Source organism: Phocoena sinus, chromosome 1 (genome assembly GCF_008692025.1).
Source record: "Phocoena sinus isolate mPhoSin1 chromosome 1, mPhoSin1.pri, whole genome shotgun sequence".
Classification (NCBI taxonomy): Eukaryota; Metazoa; Chordata; class Mammalia; order Artiodactyla; family Phocoenidae; genus Phocoena; species Phocoena sinus.
Genome location: NC_045763.1, coordinates 30,516,506 through 30,539,027, shown reverse-complemented (window position 1 = coordinate 30,539,027; position 22,522 = coordinate 30,516,506). Strand labels below are relative to the sequence as shown.

The following is a 22,522-nucleotide window of genomic DNA, read 5'->3' as shown; positions in this document are numbered from 1 at the left end:
GTCCCAGTGGAGGGTCCTCACCTGGGTTCCCGGGACGTTATAGCCTCACATTTCCTCTGAACTGGGAAGATGCTATGAAGAGTTGACTCTGAGAAGAGGAGGGCGTGGCCGGGACCACAGGCCCCGTTGAGCCTGTTCCTTGTCACTTTCCAGGTTCCTGATGGGGAAACTGAGGTTTCGAGAGGCTCCCCGGCCCTGTTCTGACCCCAAGATGCCTGGAGCTGCAGCCGGTGCTCCGGCTGCGTGGAATCCCCAGGATGCGGAGTGGGGGAAGGGGAGGAGACAAGGACAGAGGGTCTGCGCCAGGGTCCAGACCAAGTGTGCGGGTGCCCGCCCTGCGCTCCAAGCGCAGCGCCCCAGCTGGGGGCAAGTGCGCGCGGGAGGGGGGCTACGAACTCCCGGGCCTGGCGCTCCAGTCCGTTTTTTGCTGCGGATCCCGGGAAGGGGGGCCGGCTCGGGGGTGGGACTGCAAAGGGTGGGGGGGATTCCCTCCCTCGTGCGCTAGGAGGACTAGCCCCTCTCCCGGCTGGGAGCTCCGGCGGAGCCGAGGCGCAACGGAGAGCCCCGGCGCGGGCAGAGAGCCGGGAGCGGATCGGCCGAGTGGGGCACTGTGGAGAGGAGGGCCGGACCGGGCCGCCCCGGAGGACTGATGCGCCGGGTGGGGCGCTGGCCCCGGAGGGCGTGAGCCGCCCGCAGATTGAGCAACTTGGAAACCGGCGGGCGGAGCGCGGGCGCGCTGGGCGCCCAGGACAGTTCCGCGGCGGGCGGGTGAGCCGGCCGCGCCCTCGCCCCTCCCGGGCCTGCCCCCGTCGCGGCTGGCAGCGCGGAGGTGAGTCCCCACGGAGCTGCCCCGTCCTCCTCCCTAGCTCCCCCTTCCACTGGGACCTGGGACGCCGTGGGCCCTCTCATCTGGGCTTGACCGAGCTGAGCGCGGGGGGAGGGGGGCGGGGAGACCGCCAGAGCAAGGGGACTTATGACTGCTGTCGGGTCAGCGAGGGCGGGGGAGGGCACCTTCTGGAGTCCCTCCTGCGAATCCTGCCGTCCCCACCCCCAGCATCCCTTAAGCCAGTGGGCAGCCTCCTCGCGGTGCTGCCTCGGGCTGCCCTCAACCCGGCAGCCCCCGGTGATCGTGCTCACTCGAAGTTCTGAACTCCCCAAATCCACCAGACCTATTGTCCAGCACCCCCAATCCAGAAGCTCTTGATTCCTGGTGTCTTCGCCTCGGATTCCCCCGAGTCCCACGGCCTCTAGTTACCACCCCCAGTGCCGCAGCCCGGGCCCGGGTCCGACGTGGCAGGCGGTGTGTGCCGCGCCCCCACGGTGCGCTGCGGGGTGGCGCGGCTCACTGTCCCGCGGGTTCGGGGGGCTGAGGGACAGACGGTCTTGCTTGGTTGGGGAAAGATGGGGGCTGTTTGTTAACCCACGGCTCCCAGGAGGGCCGGGTCGAATTCTGGGTGCGCGAGCTTGGGGCAAGGGTTTTCTTGTGAAACCCACCTTTTGGACTTGGAGAGTTCTCTTGGATTTTGGGGGGCAGTCAGGGGGACTTCAGGTCCACCTCCCCTCCCCCTGCACCTGTTGGGCCTCTCCCGATAATAGGCAGGAAGGCTCTGAGCGCTTGGAGTCGTGATGAAGGGGCGCGAAGGAGCCCTTCCCCGCTGCCCTTGGCGTTGGGGGGCGGGGGGGCGGTCGGCCCCAGCACCTGGCTTGGCTCCGGCAGACACGCTAATCCCGACAGGTCGGGCCGGCACGTACTAGGTCCCGCCCCCAGCCCAGCAATTCTTCTGCCCCCGCCTGCCAGCCCTCTCCACCCGTAGCTGGTCCTGGGGAGGGCTAAGGAGAAATTATCTGGATGGTTTACATTTCTGGGTCTGTATCCGGCCCCGGACCGGGTACCAATTTATCCAAATAGCGTTGCAGGGAAGAAGGTGAAAGTTTATCCAGACTTCTGGGGGCACTGAGTCCCCGCCCTCAGCACCACCCCTAGCCGTGCGCCCCTCCCCAGTCTGTCCTCCCCTCCTCGGACCACCTAGCACGTGGGGCCTCTCTCCTGGGCCCCAACCTCTGCCTCTGCCTTCCACCCCTTCCCCAAGCTGGGTTGTGCCCTACACCCCTCTGCTCCCTGCGCCTTTTGCTCTGCCCTCCAGATCCCCAGTCCTGAGCAGCAAACCCTTCGCGACTGACTACGTTTGTAACCCCAAGACCCTTAACCTGTCCGTGCCCATAAAGTGGGAGTAATTCTGCTTTCCTCTTAGCCCTGTGGTGAGGAGTCAGTGAGGGCCTGGCGCACGGCAGGTGGTGCAGGCACGTCATGAATGTGAATCCCTCACCCCGACCCTGGCAGAGACAAAATGCCCCTCCTCACCCCCATGGATGCCTGAGACCTTGATCACTGCCAGCAGTTCCCATTGCTGGCTCTGCCGATGCAGAGTGATGGGCCTCCAAATAGGACCTGCCTGTGCCATGTAGCCAAAGGGGCAGAGGAACCGAGGGAAAAGAGACAGGCTACTTAGAAGAGAGTCATTAGCTCCTATCCCCTCTCTCAGCCTTGGTCCAAGGTTGTCTGTGTGTGTGTACCCACTGCATATGTGTGTGTGGGGATGGGGTGGGGGGAGGGGGCAGGGACCTCCTCTCTGGAAGGATGTGGATTCAGGGACCTGTGACCTTCTGGGGCTTGGTACTGCAGCATTCCTAGTCTGAGACCTGTCCTGCCTTTAAAATCAGATATCACATAAAATTCAGAGTTTTCCACTTCTCTTTTAAAAAATCAGAAGATCTAGCAACGTGGAACCAGTATTTCTGCCTATCAGCTATCAGTTGGAATGGAATAGCAGATGCTCCCTTTGGATGGGACATTTGCCCTCCAGTTCACCCTCTCCACACCCAGTGTCCCTCCTATTTGTTGCTTGTATCCCTGATAGAATGAACTCTTAGCTCCTTTCCAGGGTTGATTCTGTATTGAAACTCTTCCTATCCAGTGATGGGCAAGGAAGGCCAGTGCCACTTGCTTCAGTGACATTCAGATCTGCAGCCTCCTCCCCATTTCCCTGCTGAGATCATGGTTTGATGGGGATACTGGTGGGAGTGGGTTGGAAGATCCTCCCTGGCAAGGACCAGACTGAAAGCTAAGACCCAGGAGGACTGAGGGGGAAGTAGAGGGAGGGAGAGGAAGGGTGATAACATTTGCTGTGCACTAACTCTGAAGTACCAGGCACCATGCTGGGCAGGTAGAGGGAGTGCAGAGATGCATAGACCTGTTCTACCCCAAGGACCCAGGGCTACTGATCACACAGTGAGACCAAAGCCTCACACACTCAGGATTTAACACCAGCTTTGTCCGATGCGGTCTTCCTCCAGTGTTTGTCAAGTTTAAGGACTCAGGGCACCCTGAGAATGCATCTGCCAGGGGTCGTCAGACCTCAGTTTGAGACAGGCCACCATTAAAGTTTAACCCTATCACTCTGAGTGATCACTGGGGCCAAGGCAATCAACCATAAAGATAAATGCGAATGTGGAAATGGCATAAGAGTGCTCAGTGTTAAGATAAGTATCCAGATGGTATGAAAACTCTTTCTATTGCTTTTTAGATGGCCATCAGAAGGTGGACACAAAATGCAGTCTTGGTCATAGAAAATACAGCATTTATTGAGTCCCTATGTGCCAGGCACCGTTCTAAGCAGTTTCATGTATTAACTCACTTAAGCTCTAAAAACAACAACCATCCTCTTGTAGATAAAGAAACTGAGGCTCAGACCAGCTAAGCAACTAGCCTAAGGTAACAACTAATGAGTAGCAGAGGCAACATTCAAAGCCAGGCAGTCTGACTCTGAAGTTTATGACCTTAACCATCATACTCTACGGCCAGCGTCTGGGATTGTGTACTTGGAGCTGAAGACCCCGGTTTGATAAGCTCAGCCGGACGTCTGCAATCTGTGGGTGATGGAAGTGTGTGGTGGGGGCTGGAGAAGGCGGGAAGGCTCTGGCGGTTCACGCAGGGAGTACTGGAAGGGCAGGTAGGGGCTGGCAGCTGACGGGGCGCTTGGGGGTGGCTGGGGGCATCTCCGCAGGCTCTGGCCACAGCACCAGGTGGGATCCATCAGTCTCATGTAAACACTTCTCACAAGCAGCTTAACCACTTGAGTGTGTCTGGCCTTCAAAGCCGGTGGGAGAGGCCAAGGAGGGAGTGCTGAACTCCCTTGTGGGATAATGATTTATCTCCCATGCAGGTGGGCTCTCCTGGGGCCTCCCTGGAGGCGAAGGGGGAAAGGATTGGGACGGGGTTGGGAGGGACACCTCCGCTCTAGCATTTCAGCTTTCTCATTCGTTAAGCCAAAACTCAGCCGGCTCTCAGAGCAAACCTGTGAAATATTTATCCCCATTTCATAGATGAGGAAACTGAGGTTCAGAGAGGCTAAGTGACTTGTCCAAAGGCATCTTAAGCAGCCGGTGGGAGGGTGATGCTTCTCTGGCATCTACAAAGCTTCTCTAAGGCTCTCTGTTTCCTCCCGTCCCTGTGTGGGCATGGGTGTGTGTGCAGCAAGCGTGTGGGCCAATGGCCGTGCAGGCATCTGTTGTGAAAGCGTGCGATACTGTGAGTGGGAAGTGGGTTTTCGTCCCCTGACTCCCAGGTTGGGCTCCAACTTCCCAGACACATTTCACCGGGGAGGGACCAGCTCCCCCTGCCCCCATCACCCGGGCCAGCGGGTCCACAGACCTGGCTCTCGCCGGGCAGGGGGATTATCCCCATTTTCTGTGTCTCTGGCCAGGGCGGGCGTCGCTGCCTCTTTTATCCTTTCACAAAGGCCAGGCCCGCAGGGCCTGCTGTGTCAGAGTTTCTGTGGCCAGGGGAAGCCTTACTTCCTTTTCTCCCGCCAAGCCCAGAGGGCCATGCAGGATCTGCCAGCTTGTCGGGGGCCACTGCTCTAGCTCCAGGCAGGTGAAAGGCACATTGGTGACTCAGCACTGGGGAGAGAAGGCTGAGGGGTCACTCACAGAAGGACAGAGAGAGCTGCTCTTTAAGAGACACAATGTTACTGCAGCATGAAGTCTGTAGGGTAGACCTAAAGAAGGACTTCCTAACATTGGGCAGGTCGGAAACCAGGCAGCTGGTTTCCAGTGATCCACAAGTTTGATTTGAGTGTCCACCATATCCCAACTACTTGGGTAGCCAACTCCCATCCCATGTTAGGGACTCTTACAAGATAGGAAGAGGAGCAGATTTCTCCTACGGGGGCGCCAGGTGGGTAACTTGTAATGTCCAAACATTCTGAGTTCTCACAGTCTCCTGGGTAGGGGACCACATGGGAGCATAGGTGGCATAGGTTGGGGGGCCCCATGCTTCCCCAGAATTAACCCTTCTCTCTCCTCCCCCAACAGGTTGGTTTTTGGAGGTGTCCCTGCTGAAGGACAAAGAGTTCTCCCATGTGACACCCCAAGGTGCCTTTGAGGAAAGCTCTCTGGACCTCCTTATGGGCTGATGGAGAAGTGGGCTCCCCACACCCTCTCTGTCCCCAGCTGAGATTATGGTGGATTTGGGATACAGCCCAGGCCTGGGCCTCCTGCTGCTGACCCAGCCCCGGAGGCGTTAGCAAGAGCCCCGTGCCATCCACCCCCCAGAGACCACCCCTCCCACCAGGGGCCTGAGCTGGCGAGTGACTATGCGGCTTGGGCTGTGTGTGGTGGCCCTGGTTCTGAGCTGGATGCATCTCGCTGCCGGCAGCCGGGGGATCAAGGGGAAGAGGCAGAGGCGGAGTGAGTAACGGATGCGGCTGGACCACCGTGGGCCTTGGGAGTGGTGGTGGTGAGGGTGCTGTCTGGGGACTAGGGCCTTTGGTCGTTTCATTCTATGATGACCATTGCAGATTTCTACTTTGTCTATTACATTACTTAGTAGATTATCCTGTTTGTGGATTATCCAGTTTGTGGATTAATTTATTGAGATTACCCACTCTGTAGATTACTCACTCTGTCTGTTTTCCCCTTTGTAGACTCTGCTTTCTAGATTAACCCCTCTCTTGTGAGGGTCCAGTTTGTGGATTCTGCCCTTTGATATAACACCAGCTTTGTGTGGTATCCATGGAAGTGCTTCCCGGCCCGGTGCTCCTGGGGTGCTGTGTGCCCCCTTTATGGACAGGAGTTCAGGGCTCCTTTCTTTTAGTGGTGTCTGAAGTGCAGCCCTTAACCCCTTGGGGCCAGCAACCCCACACAGCCTCGTGGTGGGCAACAGACGTCCCTGCCCAGATCACGGGGCAGAAACAATGGAGCAGAGAAGGTCGTGGGACAGTCCACTGCAGTGGTTTTTAACCCTGCCCAGTGGGATTCAGAGATGTGTGCCGGGGGGTGAAGGGGAGGCCATGGGCGGGAGGCTGGCCCCCCCACCTTCAAACCAGAGCAGCTTCCCTCTTCCCTGCTTTTGGGAAGATTCCACGTAAGATGTCATTGGAGGAAAGGGTCTTCACAGCCTAAAAAAATTAAATCCTGTCATTGTACAGATGGGAAAACTGAGGCTAAGAAAGGGGAAGAGATGACATTCCAAAGGACACACAGTCAGTGTTGGAACCCAGGTCTCCTGGTCCCTGTGAGCCCAGTCTTCTTGAAAACAGAGCCTGAAGGAGTTTACCTGTCCCCACCATCCTCGCCGTCCCTCCCAGGATCCCATCCTAGGCAGTCCTGAGAGCAGGTCCCCCATGCTCCACTTGATGCCTCCAGGGATGGGGGTTCAGTACCTGCCATCGTGTCGTGGGAGTGGCCACTGCGTGTGAGGGACAGTGCCAGGGAGTGGAGTGGAGGCCCGACCCAAGCCTATCTGTCTCTCAGCATCCCCCGGAAGAGATGTCACGCCCCCAGGCAGACAGCTCCTCTGAAGTCTAGTCCGACCATCTCTTGCTTCACTTCTGAGACCTTCCGACCGAGGTCCGCCAGGAAAGGTTGAAAGGCAATGGAGTTTGGTTGGGTCTCCACGGGAGTGGCCAAGGCCAGAACCCAGCCCAGAGAGAGAAGCTCAGAGAACTGGTGAAGCTGAAAATCCCTGGCTTAACAAACAATTAGAGACGGTTAGGTTCAATCAGCAGTGAGGCCTTGATTTTCCTCCCTTCTCATCTGTCGTGGCCAGTATTTTGGACTCCACGGGCCAGATGCGGTTTAGTGATTTATAATCAGTCTCCTCTGTTTCCGAGAGGAGAGAAAGAATGCGAGAGGCCACTCATCCTCATGTGACGTGCACTAGGGGTCACGCTTCCACTGGTGAGCCGCACACTCACCTACACCGGGGCGGGGGTGGCGGTCAGAAGACCTGGGTTCATCTCTTGCACTAAAAAAAGAGAAAAGTACTGGTCTGGCCATCAGAATGGGCCACTCCCAGCAACAGCCAGTCAAATGCAGCGATTTTGATGTGCCCACTTTTGATAGAGCCACATCTCCCAGCCTCGACAGCATTTAGCCCAGTGTTTATTACCAAACGGTGTCACTGACAGACATCCTCGATCACCATCAAGGATGCGACGAGGTTGGGGAGAGGTGTGGGAAAGACTCAAGATGCAACGAGGGTCCAAAATGGACAGAGGCTCGGGGGGGATATGGGGGTAGACGTTGCTAGGCAATACTCGTGAAATTATAACCATAAAGCTGCAAGTGTGATTGTATAGGAATACAGTGAGGGCTACATGAGATAATAGGTACACATATTGTGAAACCTTTGTGAAATATCAAGCTCTGTATGGTCAGGATGCATGTCGTGGTTTTTTTTTTTTTTTTTTTTTTTTTTTAGCGGTACACGGGCCTCTCACTGCTGTGGCCTCTGCCGTTGTGGAGCACAGGCTCCGGACGCGCAGGCTCAGCGGCCATGGCTCACGGGCCCAGCCGCTCCGCGGCATGTGGGATCTTCCTGGACCGGGGCACGAACCCGTGTCCCCCGCATCGGCAGGCGGACTCTCAACCACTGAGCCACCAGGGAAGCCCTTTTTTAAAAATTTTTATTGGAGTATAGTTGATTTACAATGTTGTGTTAGTTTCAGGTATACAGCAAAGTGAATCAGTTATACATATACATATATCCGCTCTTTTCGATGCGTGTCATTATTATATAAACAACCTGTGGACCATTTTGCCCCAGGGTTTCCATGGGAGTGGAGGAGGGAAGAAAGGATGGAGACAGCACGTGTGGCTGCTCTGGCCCCCAGCACGTGCAAGGGCAGTGGGCAGCCTGGGGGGCAGAGGCAGGCTTGCTGTGTATATGAGCCTCAGTTCTGTCGATGCTGCCATCCCGTGACTGCATGCCAGTGGGGCCACCAGAAGCCACCCAGTATAGCCCTGATCCAGAGCCACACACCAGTTTTGAGCCCAGAAATGTGTGATCTCAGGTCTGAGAGATGGTGTCCCTGCAGAGAGGGGAGAAGTTTAGCTGTGAGTCCTAAACCCTGACAGGGCGTCCTCCTCCTGTCCCACTCACTGAGGACACCTCCCCTCCCCGAACCGTCTCTTCACTCACCCTCACTGGCCCTTGCCCTCTGCTGACCGCCTCCCCACCTGTATTTCCTGCCCATCACGGAGCCATCTTTCCCTCACCATGCCTCTCACTGAGTGCCCCTCCCCTTACTGAGACCCTTCTCCCATCTGATTCCTGGGCCCCTTCACTCAGTCCTGCCCCCCGTGAAGCCTTCATTCCTTCACTGAACCCTGACTCTTCCAGAAGCTGGACTCCCCGTTTTTTAAATTAATTTTTATTGGAATATAGTTGATCCACAATGCTGTGTTAGCTTCCGCCTCACGGCAAAGTGAACCAGCCACACGTGTACATAAATCCACTCTCTTCCAGATTCTCCCCCCGTACAGGTCATGACAGAACACTTAGTAGAGTTCCCTGTGCTATACAGCAGGTCCTTATTAGTTATCTATTTTATATATACTAGTGTATATATGTCAATCCCAATCTCCCAATTCATCCCTCCCCTCCCCTTCCCCCTTGGTAACCATAAGTTTGTTTTCTACAGCTGTGACTCTATTCCTGTTTTGTAAATATGTTCATTGGTAACGCTTTTTTAGATTGCACATGTAAGGATATCATATCATATTTGTCTTTCTCTGGACTCCCCTTTTTGCCCCTTCTCACTGCCCCGTCCTCCAACTGGAGCCTTCCTCCCCTCAGCCACTAACCATCTGTAGAATCTCTCTTCCCTGGCTGAAGCCCCATTCACTCCTTGGGCCATTCCCCACTTGCCCGTTGTGAATCCCCAGAGCCCGGCCCCGGGTGGCAGAGACGGGTCATGAGGAGCCCGTGGGTGAAGGGGGAAGAGGCAATTTAACATGGCGTGGAGGATGTGGAAAGGAACCAGGAGGGCTGCGAGGGCCCAGAGGGAGTGACTCCTGAGATGTGATTTTAAAGATGAAGTTGATGTGCAGGCAAGGGAGTAGGGGGGTGGGGGAGGCGGAGGGCACTCCAGGCAGGCGACCAGCCTGTCCGAGGGTGAGGAGTTGGGATGCGGCACAGACTGTGCAGGAAATGGGGTGCAGCTAGGGGTAGCTAGAGGAGTGGTGTCTGGGTGCAGTTCTAGGGAGCCCTGAGGTTTTCACTGGAGCGGCTCTGCTCATTCTGTGTTGTACGTGGACGCTCTTTTCTACTGAAAAGAAGGGTTGTGCTGTTAAAACAAAAAGCTGAACGCCCATCAGGGTAGAGCAACGAAAGCTGCCTGGGCTGAGGGAGCATCCTGGGAGCGATGCCGCACAAGTGGGCAGAGGTCGGAGGGTGAAGCGCTTGGTACCCGCCAGGCTGAGGAGCTGGCCCTTGACCTGACTTGAGCTGTGGGTAATGAGGACCCACGGAGAGGTCTGAATTAGGGGAGCAGCGTGGTGTGGCTGCAGGACCGGGCGAGGGGAGGTGGCTCGAGATGGGAGGCAAACAGGCCAGTTAAAGGCTATTTGGGGCCAGTCGAGGAAAAAGTGTAGGTCTAAACTAAGCTCACAGCTGAGTTAAAGGATGCCGGATCTTCCCGGGGGATGTGCCCAGGGCACCAGGAATGGGCACATCTCCTGGGAGAGCATGTGATCTCAACACGCTCAGCGAGGTGTCAGTTCCTGTCACCGCCCCTGCCCTGCCCTTGCCCCCGCCCACTTAACTCGGGGCTCTCTCACGAGTCTAATTCCTCCAAGACTAGATACCACCCCCAAACAAAGGTCAGCCCTCCTCTGGGTCATGGAGAGTTCCCCTCCCTTGGCATTGACCTTCACCCAACCCCCCGTAACTCCTCATTCCTATCCTGTCTTGCTCCCCACACTTTATCAAGCCCCCCAGTAAGCTCCATCCGTATAACCCCCTCCCTGAGCCTATGCCTCACTCATCACATCCTCAGCCCTACATTCTGGGGTAGCCCTATCCCTGTGTGGAGCCTCACCCCTTACTGGGCTCCCATTCAGAAACAAGACAGGCTCCACCCTCCAAAGCTCTTTCTCATGAGAAGCAAAGACATATTAACAGATAATAACGACACAAGGTGACGTCTACCATGATGGATTCAAGTACTGGGGGCAGGGAACACACAGAAATACTCCATCCAGATTTTACATGGAGGTGAGATCAATGGAGACTTCCTGTAGGAGGTGACCTTAGTTCTGAGGCTTGAAAGAGTTAAGCTCAAGAGGAGGCAGAGGGTGTTCCAGGCAGAAGGACCAACTTGAGCAAAGGCACAGAGATGTGAAGTAGTGTGATGTGTTCAGAGGAACAAAAATAATTCCATATTGCTTAGAGGTAGTGTGAAGAGATGAGGTGGATGGGATCTGCCTATGGAAGCTTCTTAGGCCAGGTGGAAGAGTGGGGTATTAATTCTGCAGCCAATAGGGAGCTATTGATGGGTTTTAGGCAGGGGTGTGACACCATCAGAATTGGGGTTTTGGAAGGATCTCGAGATGAGAAAGTTGGGGACCTGGGAGAAGTGAAGTCCCTGGAGAGCAGGCACTGTGGCCAGAAGCCATTCTTCAGCGGGGTGGGGGCTGAGCCACCCTGGGGCAAGGCCTGACTGTAGAAACATCAGCCTGAAAGGGGTTTGCATGGGGATGAAGGGGGCGAGAAGCACCCGGGAAGGGAGGAGGACACAGCCTTGCCTTCCTGGCTCATGCACTCAGGCTCCACTGAGTGCCTGCGAGTGGGGGCAGTAGGGTGGGGGTGGGAAGGGCAGAACTGCATGAGGGGGTTTTGTGAAGAGCTTGGAAGGAGGCTCCATCAGCTCCCTGAGCGCCCTCCCCATCACTGAGCCCACCCATCCTCAGCCAGGCTCCAGCCCTGCCAGGCTGCCTCCCCTGCACGCAACCCTCCTGTCAGGGGCACAGAAGCCCGAGGCAGCATTTCAGATTGTGAATCTGACCATGCCCTTCTGAGGTCCCTTTCCCTGTCAATAGACTAAAGCCCTATTTTCCATTCTGTGGATGCCCTCGGATGGTCAGTGCCTCAGAGCCTTTGCACAGGCTGTTTCTCCTGTCTGCACGCCCTCTCCACCCAGCCTGCTGCATAAGGACACGCCCTTCATCGCTCCTACAGTCCCCACGTGTGCAGCCAGCCCTAGGTGGGCGTTTGTTGCTACATCTCCACATCCCCAGTTCCTAGCAGCTCTGACACGTGTTAGGTGTGCGGTGAACGTCGGTGGAATGAATGAGCCTGTTTCTCCCTTTGAATCATTATGTAACCTCTGCCCATACCCAGCATCTTCCTTGGACACCCCCGACCCCGGTACACACAGAGCCCCCTCCACTCTGGCTTTCCATCCGCTCGCTGCCCATCTATTCGCCTCACTAAGCCGAGAACACCCTTTGGTTCCCATTCCCCTTGATAAGTGTCTCTTTCCTCATCGGACTGCCCCTGCCCATCACCAAGCCCCTCTCCTCCTTGCTGAGCACCACTCTCCCTTCCTGAGCCCCCAAACCTCATGGAGCTCAGCTCCCTAGTCTCTTGTCCCTGACCCCAGCCCCAAGCCTCAAGGCCTGTCTTACCACCTGAGCTCTGTATCTTGACCCTCTCATATCCTTGGGTCTTCACTCCATCACTTCACCCTGCCTCTGTCTTGTGATCACATCCCCCACCCCCAGCTGGTCTCTCCTTTCTGTCTGTGTTCCCTGACCTCCTCTGTCCCTCTCCTCACTTTACCCCCCCCCACTTCTATCCCCTCCACTCACTCTTCAGCCCCCTGTGGTTTGGCTGGCATCCCACCACTCCACCAAACTGCCTTTGTTGAGGTCACCCAATCACCTCTTAGTGCACATGTTGTAGATTTGCCCAGGGCTCCCCACTCATGGTCTCCTCCCAGCCCTGGTCCCCGCAGATCTCGCCCTTTTCCACTCGGTTTCCATCCCCCACCCCCGTCAATGTCCTTCCATCTCTCCAACTATTCCTTCTCAGCTTCTTTCCGGGCACCTTCCTCTACTTGTGTGTTGAATGCGAGTACTTCCCCGGGCCGCAGTTCTTGATCCTCTTCTCAAGCTGCACAGCTCCTTCCCCCGGGACGCTTTCCTCTCCCACGGATTTAACCTCCAATGACGGCTCCCAGGACAGATCCCTGAGTTCTCTCCCTTCTCCATAGCCAGTCTCTTGAATGAGATGGTTCTCTTTCCTCACCTTCCTTTACCCTTCAGCCACTGCCCTCCACTCTCCACCCTCACCAGGGATGCCATTCCTTACGTGGCTGATTTGTGGCTGTTTGTGGCTGATTCCTTACGTGACATCTCAGAAGCGTTTGGTGTTGGACTCCCCGCTCCCCCCCTGAGTGTCCTCTTCTCTTAGCTTCCGTGATGTAGCAAGCTTCTGAGTGTCCCTACCTGTCTGGGTCCTCCTCAGCCCCTTAGTTGGCCCTTCTTTTTCTGTCCTTCTCTTCAATGGCTAATGCCTTTTCTCACTGTCTGTACCCTCTCTCCTAGTCATCTCACGGACCTCAAGGCCTTTGATGACTGTTTTATATTAAGGGCTCCGTGTCTCCATCTCCAGGCAAAATGTTTCTCTTGACTTCCAGACCCACAGGTTCAGCTGCCTAGTAGACACCTCCCCCCGGATGTCTCATGAGAACCACAAACTCAACACAAGTCATCATTTCCTCCACCCAGATCTGCTCTTCCTCCTGTGGGCCCTCTCTTGGTGAAGGACCAACGGCTACCCCACCACCCAAGCCCAACGCCTAGGCATCACCCTTGACATGTGCTTTCCCCGGGCTCTCACCCCACGTCCAGTTCATCACCTAGTCTCATTGATTCTACCGTCTGAATATCTCACCTGTGTCTACACCTGTCCATCCTCTTGGTTCAGCTCCATCCCTTTGAACCTGGGAGTCCTCCTCCCTCCAGGTTTGCCATCCCTACAATCCGGTCTCCACACCACAGAGTGATCTTTCTAAACTGGAATCCTGGCCATGTCTCCTGTTTTAACGCCCCCGGGGATTCCTCATGGCCTTTAGGGTAACGTCCATACTCCTGTATAAGGGTTCGAGGCTGTTCCTCCTTTGGCCCCTGCTTCCCTCTCCACTCACTTCACACACCAGCCACGCTGAACTAATTTCAGATCCCCCACGGGCCACACTTTCTCTTGCATGTCACTGAGAGCTCTGAAGGCAGATGTACACAGAGATCTGTTGTTGGTTGAGTGGGGGGAGGGCAGCAGGATTCTGAGAAGGCCCTTTGCAAATCTGTCCTTAACAGAAGTGATAAGGGAGGAATAAATGAGTTATGGGAGCATAGTGATAGAGGCCCACAGCTGGGACACCTGGATGACTTGGTTTTTGAAACCGAGACAAAAACCTAGAAGGAGCATTCATTTCAATAATGACTTAAATAAAAACCTGGAGTATAGACAACTTCATATCTTTGAAGTAAAAGTGGTACTAAAATCTATAGTGACATTAATTTGTAATACAGCTGAATAATGGCCCGAAGTAGAAAACTAATCCCAAGGGGGCTCCCTCATAACTTCGACACCACATTTGGAACCTTTTTTTTTTCTCTTACAATGACCCAACCAACAAGAATGATATTAAGTTTTGTGGGTTTTTTTGCGGTATGCGGGCCTCTCACTGCTGTGGCCCCTCCCGCGGCGGAGCACAGGCTCCGGACGCGCAGGCTCAGCGGCCATGGCTTACGGGCCCAGCCGCTCCGCGGCATGTGGGATCTTCCCGGACCGGGGCACGAACCCGTGTCCCCTGCATCGGCAGGCGGACTCTCAACCACTGCGCCACCAGGGAAGCCCCGATATTAAGTTTTAAATTCATTGATTAATTAAATGGTAACGTTGACTCTATATAAATAAATAAATTCTCTATTTAAAAAAATCAGTCTGACCATGCTTTCAGTTTGCATGTCACCTTGTATTGTCCTACCCCCTGGCTTTCATAAACTTTGTCCCCTCTGCCCGCAACGCATACTGGCGGTGAAGCCTTGTTTAAGTAATTCGACCTCTGCATTTCCTCATCTGTGAGAAAGAGGATGAAATAAAAGTAATAGTACCCCCCTCATGGGTTGTGAGGCTCAAATGAGTTAATACTTGTAAAGCACTGAGAGCAGCGCCTGCCACAGAATAAGTGTCCAACCTTTAGGAGTAAGCTGCCGTGATTATGATTATGATTTTGTTGTTGTTGTTTTATTGTTGTGTTTGTTATTCCCCTCTTCTCTTCTGTTCGCCTTTCTCTTACTCGTTCCCCTGTTCTGAAATCAGGGATCATTCCTGGAGCACATGCTCCTTCCTGCAACCCTGCAGAGTGGGCCTCCTGATCTCCCTATTTTGGTGGTGGGAAGGGAGGCCCACAAGATGCAGTATTTCTCCCAGGGTCACAGGCTGGGCTATCGGCTCAGGTCCAGCCAGCTGAAGCCTGAGCTCTGGGTCCTCCGTTGCAGCACGACCCCTGGCCATCTCTGCTCTGATTCCCCTGGCTCTCTGCCTCCAGCCCGTATCTACAGCACCTCGCTGCCTGGTTCCTCTTTTAGTGACTGGCCCCTCTCATCCCCTATGCCAGAACCCTGGGAAGCACCGCAGCCTCCTCCCGCTACGCTTGGTCACCATGACCACACTGATTTCTTCCCCTAAGCAACTCTCAGATCGTTTTCTCTTTATCTCCCCTGAACAGAACTTGGTTTAAGACTTTCTCATCTTTCTCACCTGGATGATCAGGTCAGCTTCCTCCCTAAAGGTCCTCTAGTCTCTGGTCTCTCCCCAGGCTGCAGAGGAAGCTTTCCAACATGTAAATCAGACTGGGTGTTTCTCCTGCTTAAAACTTGCCAATGACTTCCTGTTGTCTGATCAGCTCTCAGGAAGATGGCCCCCAAACTCTGCAAAACAAGGGTTCTGTGGCCAAAATGTCTCAGAGGTGCAGTTCACTCTTTCCCCATTTTACAGAGTCACTCTAATTCATAGGAGCCTAATAAAGGCTGCAAAAAGTCCTGCAGTGAAGAATCCTGTTTAGACTTGTTGGACCCGGTGGTTCTCAGTCTCACCTGGTGCAATGGCCTTTTCTCCACATCCTTCTATGAACATTTAGGGGAATCAGTTCCAAGGAATACTCTTTGGGAAATGCTGCCCGACAGGATGGAATTCAAGTCCATTGGCATGATACAAAAAAGGCCCCTCCTGATAGGACACCATATCTTTCCCTTGTACTCCAGATTATCCGCAATTCCCTTGGGGTCATTCTGCACCTCTGTGGTCTTGCCCCTGGAGGGCCCTTGTCTCCACTTCCCAATGGACAAATCACTACTTATTCTTCAAGAGCTGGCCCAAATGGCACCTCCTCTGTGACTCCTTCCTCCCTTATTTCTGGGTCCTCTATCGCTTGGCCTTGTGGCTGCCAGCATGTTCCTGGTTGCGGGTCTGTCTGCACCCCTGAGAGATTAGTTCAGCTTGGCCGGGCGTCTTTCCCTCCACGTCGCCAGCACTCACAATGCACATGGTACCTGGGAGGGGCCGGGTGAGTGTTGGTTGAACAAGTGAATGAGGAAACAAGATCAAAGGTCTGAGACTCGACGCTGGGGCTGGGGACCATGTTGGCTCAAAGGATGGTTCCAACCTCAGCACCTTTGACATCTTGGGCCACATTGTTTTTGTAGGAGCTGCCCCCCCGCATTGTAGGATGTTTAGCGGCCTCCCTGGCCTCTGTCCCCCAGATGCCACTAGCAACCCCCACCCACAGTGTGATAATCGAAACGTCTCTAGACTTTGCCAAATGTCCTCTAGGGAGCAGACTCATCTCTGCTTGAGAGCACTGTTCTAGATGCAGGTTATTCCAGCTGTCTTCCTGTCTCTGGGCAGGTGGCCTCTTTCTCATTATGCCTCTTGTCGTTAAAATTTTCTCAAGGATGAAAGCCCTCCATCCATACCTGAGGCTGAGCTTTCCTTCCTCTGGGGTGGGGGTGGGGATGAGGGAATGTGTAAATTCCAGGATGGGTGCAGCTTCGGTGCCTCCCCTGGGGATGGTGGAGCAAGCCTGGAGGGTGAGTTTGTGTTGTACCTGGACCTGAAGAGGCATTTAGGGTGGGTGGCAGCTCTTGCTGTGCTAGCTCCCTTGAAAGCAGATACTGGGGAGGTTTATAAAGCAGCCTTGCAGAGAGCTACCAGCCTGGCCTGTGCTTTCTGAGAAGCACATTCATTCTACGGGCTGAAACTCCTGTCTACTCACTTCCCATCCTTGTGGGATTCTGGGAAAGATGGAGGTCTCTCCCACAGCTGCCTCTCACCCTTGCTCCATCCTTGCAGTCAGCGCCGAGGGGAGCCAGGCCTGTGCCAAAGGCTGTGAGCTCTGTTCGGAGGTCAACGGCTGCCTTAAGTGCTCACCCAAGCTGTTCATCTTGCTGGAGAGGAGCGACATCCGCCAGGTGGGCGTCTGCTTGCCGTCCTGCCCACCTGGATACTTTGATGCCCGCAACCCTGACATGAACAAGTGCATCAGTGAGTGTGGGCGGGGCTGGGTAAGGGCACCGGAAGCTCTGGACATGGGGCGGGGGGTGGGGTGGGGCGGTGCTTTGAACTGTTGATGGACTACAAGAGAAATAGAGGGATACTGAGGAGGGGAGTCCTTGATTTAAAAATCCAGCTGCTGACCAGACCTCTCCCCAGACATCCCACCCACGTTTCCAACCCATACCGTAGCCACATCTCCTCCCTCCAAACCTGCGCTGACCTGTATTGGGTCACTCTCAGTGTCCCAACCCATCACCCAGGCCACAGACCTGAGAGCCAACCTCTCATTTATGCCCCCACCCCATCCATCCAATAGCCAAATTGTGCCTCCTTCATCTTCTTTCCATCCTCACTGCCATGGTCTTATTCAGGGTCCCATCACGTCTCTCCTTGACCATTGCAATAGCCTGTTCATCTGTCCCCCAACCTTCATCTGGTTCCCTTCCACCCTCCCTCTGCACTGCAGCCAGAAAGATGCCTCTGAGACACATAACCAAGAAATCACTGCTGGCTCCACTGAGGGCAGGGAAATTCAAGCCCTGGTCAGCCTTCTCTCCCCACCCTTTTCCCCCCACTCTTCTCACTCTGCTCCGCTCTCTCACACCAGCTACCGTCCCACATGCTCCAAGACACATGCTGTCACACCTCCCTGTCGGCTGGGGGACATGCAGCGAACACACTCCTGTAAACAATGTCAGTGACCTTCCCATTCTGTTCAGAGCCTTGGAGTTTAGAAGGCATTTCCAGACCTCCTATCAGTTGAGCCTCCCAACCACCTTTGGAGGGAGACGGACTTAAGCGATGGTACCCTTTTCATAGCTGATAACGTCGAGGTCTCAGGGGAAATGACTGATCCAAGTTCAGCCGACTTGGGTTCTAATCCCAGCTCTGCTGCTTATTCATTGTGTGACCTTGGGCAAGTCGCAGCCTCTCAAAACCTCATCTTCAAAACGTGGCTGCTTGCTTTTACCCCCCTAGGGCTGTTGTAAGAGGCATGTGGAGGCCCTCAGGGTCTGGCACTCAATAAACAGCTACTGTTATTCTTACTTTTGTTCATATTTTGCCTGCCACCAAACCCAGGAATCAGAGGCCAGGAGGCACAGAGGAGGGTGGGGTGGCATTGGGAAGCTTGTGAGCACGGAGGTAGGACCCTGGGACTGGTCCTTTGGAACCCTGGTCCTCAGGGATTTGGGGTAGGGCGTTCCTGGCTGTGTCAGCTTCTGGGAAACTGTCATCCCAGGCTTCAGGGGTGGAGACTGGGGAGAAGTCAGCTCCACCCACAACCCAGGAGGAGAGAGATTGTGAAAGACCCCTCCAGCTTCTAGCCTAGCCCGGCAACCCACCCTCCCACCACTTCCCCAGAGGAGGGAGAGCTGGCAGGAGGGCTTTGGGGAGGGACCCAGGAGTCCAACCAAGGTGGTTCCTGGAACCCGGCCTTGTAGAGGCAGAGGAATTTGCCCCGGGATTGCTCTCCCCTACTCCAAGCAGATTCTTGCTGCCCCAGGCAGGAGGAGAACCGGGCTCTGGGGTGCTGTGGATGCCCAGCAATAGGGGGAGAGGAGACCACACAGCCACTCTCGGGGTGTCATTGTATCCCTCGGTTCAGCTCTGATTAGGTGGTCCTCGGGGTGCCGTGAGAGGCTGGGACGCTCCTCTCGCCCCCACTAATCTCCTCTCCTCTGAAACCGGCTCTCTTGGGCCTCCCCTTGGGCTCTCGGGCCTGGGATTGGGCTGGGGCTGAGGTTGGCTGACCGTGGCAAGAGTCCCAGCCAGCCCTCAAGAGAGGCTGCTTTGGCCTCCTCTCCCCCCATCCCCTTGCCTTCCTTTCTCTCCGTCCCAAGACTCCCCTGCGGTAATTGCAGCCCCAGACCCCTGTCCTGCCCTGTATGAGTGGGCGTGGCTGGGTGGCCACGGGGACCAGGGGAGGCGTCCATCTGCGGCTGAGCCAGAGGCCCCCAATCTGGCCCTCTCCTCAGAATGCAAGATCGAACACTGTGAGGCCTGCTTCAGCCACAACTTCTGCACCAAGTGTAAGGAGAGCTTGTACCTGCACAAGGGCCGCTGCTATCCCACCTGTCCCGAGGGCTCAGCGGCTGCCAACGGCACCATGGAGTGCAGCAGCCCCGGTAAGGCAGGAAGGCGCGGCGGGCAAACGCTGTGGCCCAGGGTTCAGGACCCCAGAGGAGGGGCGGGCTGGGGGGGTCTGGCCAGGGCGAGTGTGGGCTGGGCCCTGTGCAGCGAAAGCGCATCTCCACCGCCCTCTGAGCTTCCCCTCAGGACTCTTCTGCCTTCTGGGCTAAAGACGCCTCTAGACTGGGGCTGTGGCTGAGAGCAGATGGGAGGGGCTCCCCTGGGGTACCCGGGGCCAGGGGAGGAGACGTGACCCCCTTGTCCTCTTGCTTCCCTCCCCTCCTGCCAGCGCAATGTGAAATGAGCGAGTGGTCTCTGTGGGGGCCGTGCTCCAAGAAGAAGCAGCTCTGTGGCTTCCGGAGGGGCTCGGAGGAGCGGACACGGAGAGTGCTGCACGCCCCTGGGGGGGACCACACCGTCTGCTCCGACACCAAGGAGACCCGGAGGTGCACGAGGCGGAGGACACCCTGCCCGGAGGGTGAGCTGTGGCCTCACCTCCCTGGGGTCGGGGGTCAGCACAGCCACGAGAGCTCTGACCCCCTCTGCTTCCTGCCTGTGGCCCAGGAGAGGGCTCAGGCCAGGACCCCGTACTGTGCAAACCCATGCCAGACAGAGAGTGGGCCCCGCAGCTGTGTGATGGGCCGGGAAGCTGCTATGGCCCTATCCCTCCCCATTTCTTCTGAGCCAGTGGATGTCGGCACTGGAAGCGCCCTCAGAGGTCAGATGATGGGGACGTAGAAGGGGGTGTTAAGACCCAGAGAGGTGCAGTGATTTGTCCAAGGTCATACAGCCTGCAGGTGGCAATGATGTGGCAGTGTCCTGGGGTGGAGGAGTGGCGGGTTGGGGGGGAGGCGTCCTGCCTGTCCCGAGAGCTGCAGTGACCATCTGGGAGATGCCCTCGGCCCATTGGGATCAAAGGTCTGAGGAAGACGTGAGGAAGAGGAGGGCGTCTGGTTCATCGAGGGGTGCAGGGTGAAAAGGCTCACGGGACCCCTTCTCAGTACCCATGTTGCAGCGCCCTCTGCACTGGCTGCTTCTCAGAGGAGGCCTTGAGGGGACCCCGACTGCCTATGGGCCTCCTCCCCACCTCCCCCCACCCCAGCTTCCTCACCACATTCCTCCTCAGGCCCTTGGCCATGCCCAGGGCCTCCCTGCTGTGTCAGGACGCCCTTTGTTGACTCTTACAGGGCAGAAGAGGAGGAAGGGCGGCCAGGGCCGGCGGGAGCATGCCAACAGGAACCCCGGCCGGAAGGAGAACAAGGAGGCGGGCGCCGGTGCTCGGAGACGCAAGGGCCAGCAGCGGCAGCAGCAAGGGACAGTGGGGCCGGTCACCTCTGCGGGGTCCACCTAGGGACACTGTTCAGCGTGCGGGCCCGTGCAGAAAGAGTCCAGCACTGCTCTGTGTGATGAGAGCTTTACCGAACTCGAGCACTGGGGGCAACGCATACACACTCTCCGTACATAAACGTACACACAGATACGTGCACACAGACCCCATGTCCAAACGTGTAACTGACATACATGCAAACGTGTGCACGCGCACACGCGGACACACACACACACACAATCGAGGTTACCGGAAGACACTGCTGTCCCTCGGACATCACTGGGTCAGCAGGGCAGGGAGGCAGAGGGGTCATCTCTGCCCTGCAGAGGGCCTAGTGGCGCACACTTGGTCTGTGATGCTTCTAGTGGGCACATCAGAGAGGACATTTTCCAGCGTCCAAGCCCGAACCCTGCAGAGTGGAGCCTTCTGGAGGAGCTGATAGGACCAGCCCGGTGTGGCAGACCGCAGCCAAAGCTTGAGAGGTGTTCAGCATCTCCAGCTGTGTGACTTTATCTTTGGAGAGTATTGTTACACCTCCATGATCCGTATCAGGGCTTTCCTGACTCTGAAAACTGCTTAAAGGTTTATTTCAAATTAAAAATGAAAACCAAATGACAACAGTAGCCACAGGTACCACGTTTCTTTTCAGGGTATGGGGTTGGTAGAGTACACTGGAGCAGGAAATGAATTTCAAGAGACCCCTCCTGGTCTAATTTACAGAAGGTCCAGAGCAGGAAGAAAACTTGGGGGATATGTAGAGCAGTAACCAGATTCTCTACATCTTTGTTACTCAGAGTGTGGTCTGCGGACCAGCATCAACATTATCACTAGGCAGCTTGTTAGAAATGAGAATCTCAGGTCCCATCCCAGACCTGATGAACCAGAGCCTGCATTTTTACAAGGTTCCAAGTGACTGGCATGCACATTCAAGTTTGAGAAACACTGCTTTAATTACCTCTAAGGATGGAACAAAGGTCTCGGCCAGCTTGCAGCAGGAAAGATTCTGGTCAGCTGTAAAGGGAGACTTCCCACCTGGGAGAGGTAGAATCTATACACTGAAGGGCTATAGTGGCACTTCTAGGGGGAGGGAGTGCTCAGGCTCTCTGAGATGGTTGGGGACCGTTGGACGGGAAGGCAGAACAGTGGATAAAATCACTTCTTGTGGTGTTCTGAAGTGTCCACTGGCAGCCATCCGGGCACCAGGCTCTGGATGAATGTTTGGTTTGCAGAGGGGAGCCAGACAGGTGCCTTGCTCTCATGGAACTTAGAGGTTGGTGGGGGAACAGGCATGAATCAAGTAATCATTTGAATAAATGTATAATTATAAATGAGAGGAGTTAAAGGCAGGCAACCACTGAAACATACACAGAGCTGTGAAAGTAAATAAAACTAAATAAAAATAAAAGACCCTATCTCGGGGAAGCTTTTTAGAGGGGGTGGCCTTTGAGCCAAGCTCTGAAGGATAAATATAAGAGTTAACACAAAGACAAGGAATGGCATTCTAGACCAGTGCTGTCCAATAGATATACAATGCGAGCCACTTATCTCATTTAACAGTTTTCTAACAGCCACATTTAAAGCGTAAAAAGAAACAGGTGAAGCTAATTTTAATTATATCTTCTATTTAACCAAATATATGCAAAATGTTATCTTTTTAACATGTGATCAATATAAAAAATTATTAGTGAGATATTTTACATTCTTTTTTTAAACTAAGTCTTCAACATTCTGTGTGTATATTTACACTTACAGCGTATCTTAATTCGGACACTAAATTTTCACCAGGAATACTTGATATGTATTTTGATTTAATAAAAATTCAAGTCGAAAAGTAGATTCACATACGCAAAGTGTTTAAAGACTAGGTTAAAATTTTCTGATAACTGAATTGAGTATGTTTAAAAATTTTAATTTAATTGATTGAAATGAAATAACATTAAGAATTCAGTTCTTCAGTTGCACTGGCCACGTTTCAATTGCTCACTAGCCGTATGTGGCTCGTGGCTACTGTATTGGACAGCATAGTCCTAGATAGAGGGCACAGCACATACAAATGTCCTGTGGCAGACAGGAGCTTGGTGTTCAACGAACTGAAAGAAGGCCAATACAGCTGGGAGGCCTGGAGGGCAAGAGAGGTGAGATGTTCCCAGAAAGGTCGC

At 54.9% G+C, this 22,522-nt stretch overlaps 1 protein-coding gene across 1 annotated transcript; it reads left to right on the top strand.

Moving 5' to 3' along the window:
• The first annotated feature begins 729 nt into the window (after positions 1-729).
• On the top strand, positions 730-20,981 carry RSPO1 (R-spondin 1). Its single transcript, XM_032644067.1, has 6 exons — positions 730-829; positions 5,374-5,748; positions 16,703-16,894; positions 18,883-19,032; positions 19,326-19,514; positions 20,224-20,981. Exons 2-6 carry the CDS (start codon positions 5,655-5,657, stop codon positions 20,385-20,387), a joined length of 789 nt encoding a protein of 262 aa, XP_032499958.1. The 5' UTR covers positions 730-829; positions 5,374-5,654; the 3' UTR covers positions 20,388-20,981.
• The last annotated feature ends 1,541 nt before the right edge of the window (positions 20,982-22,522 follow it).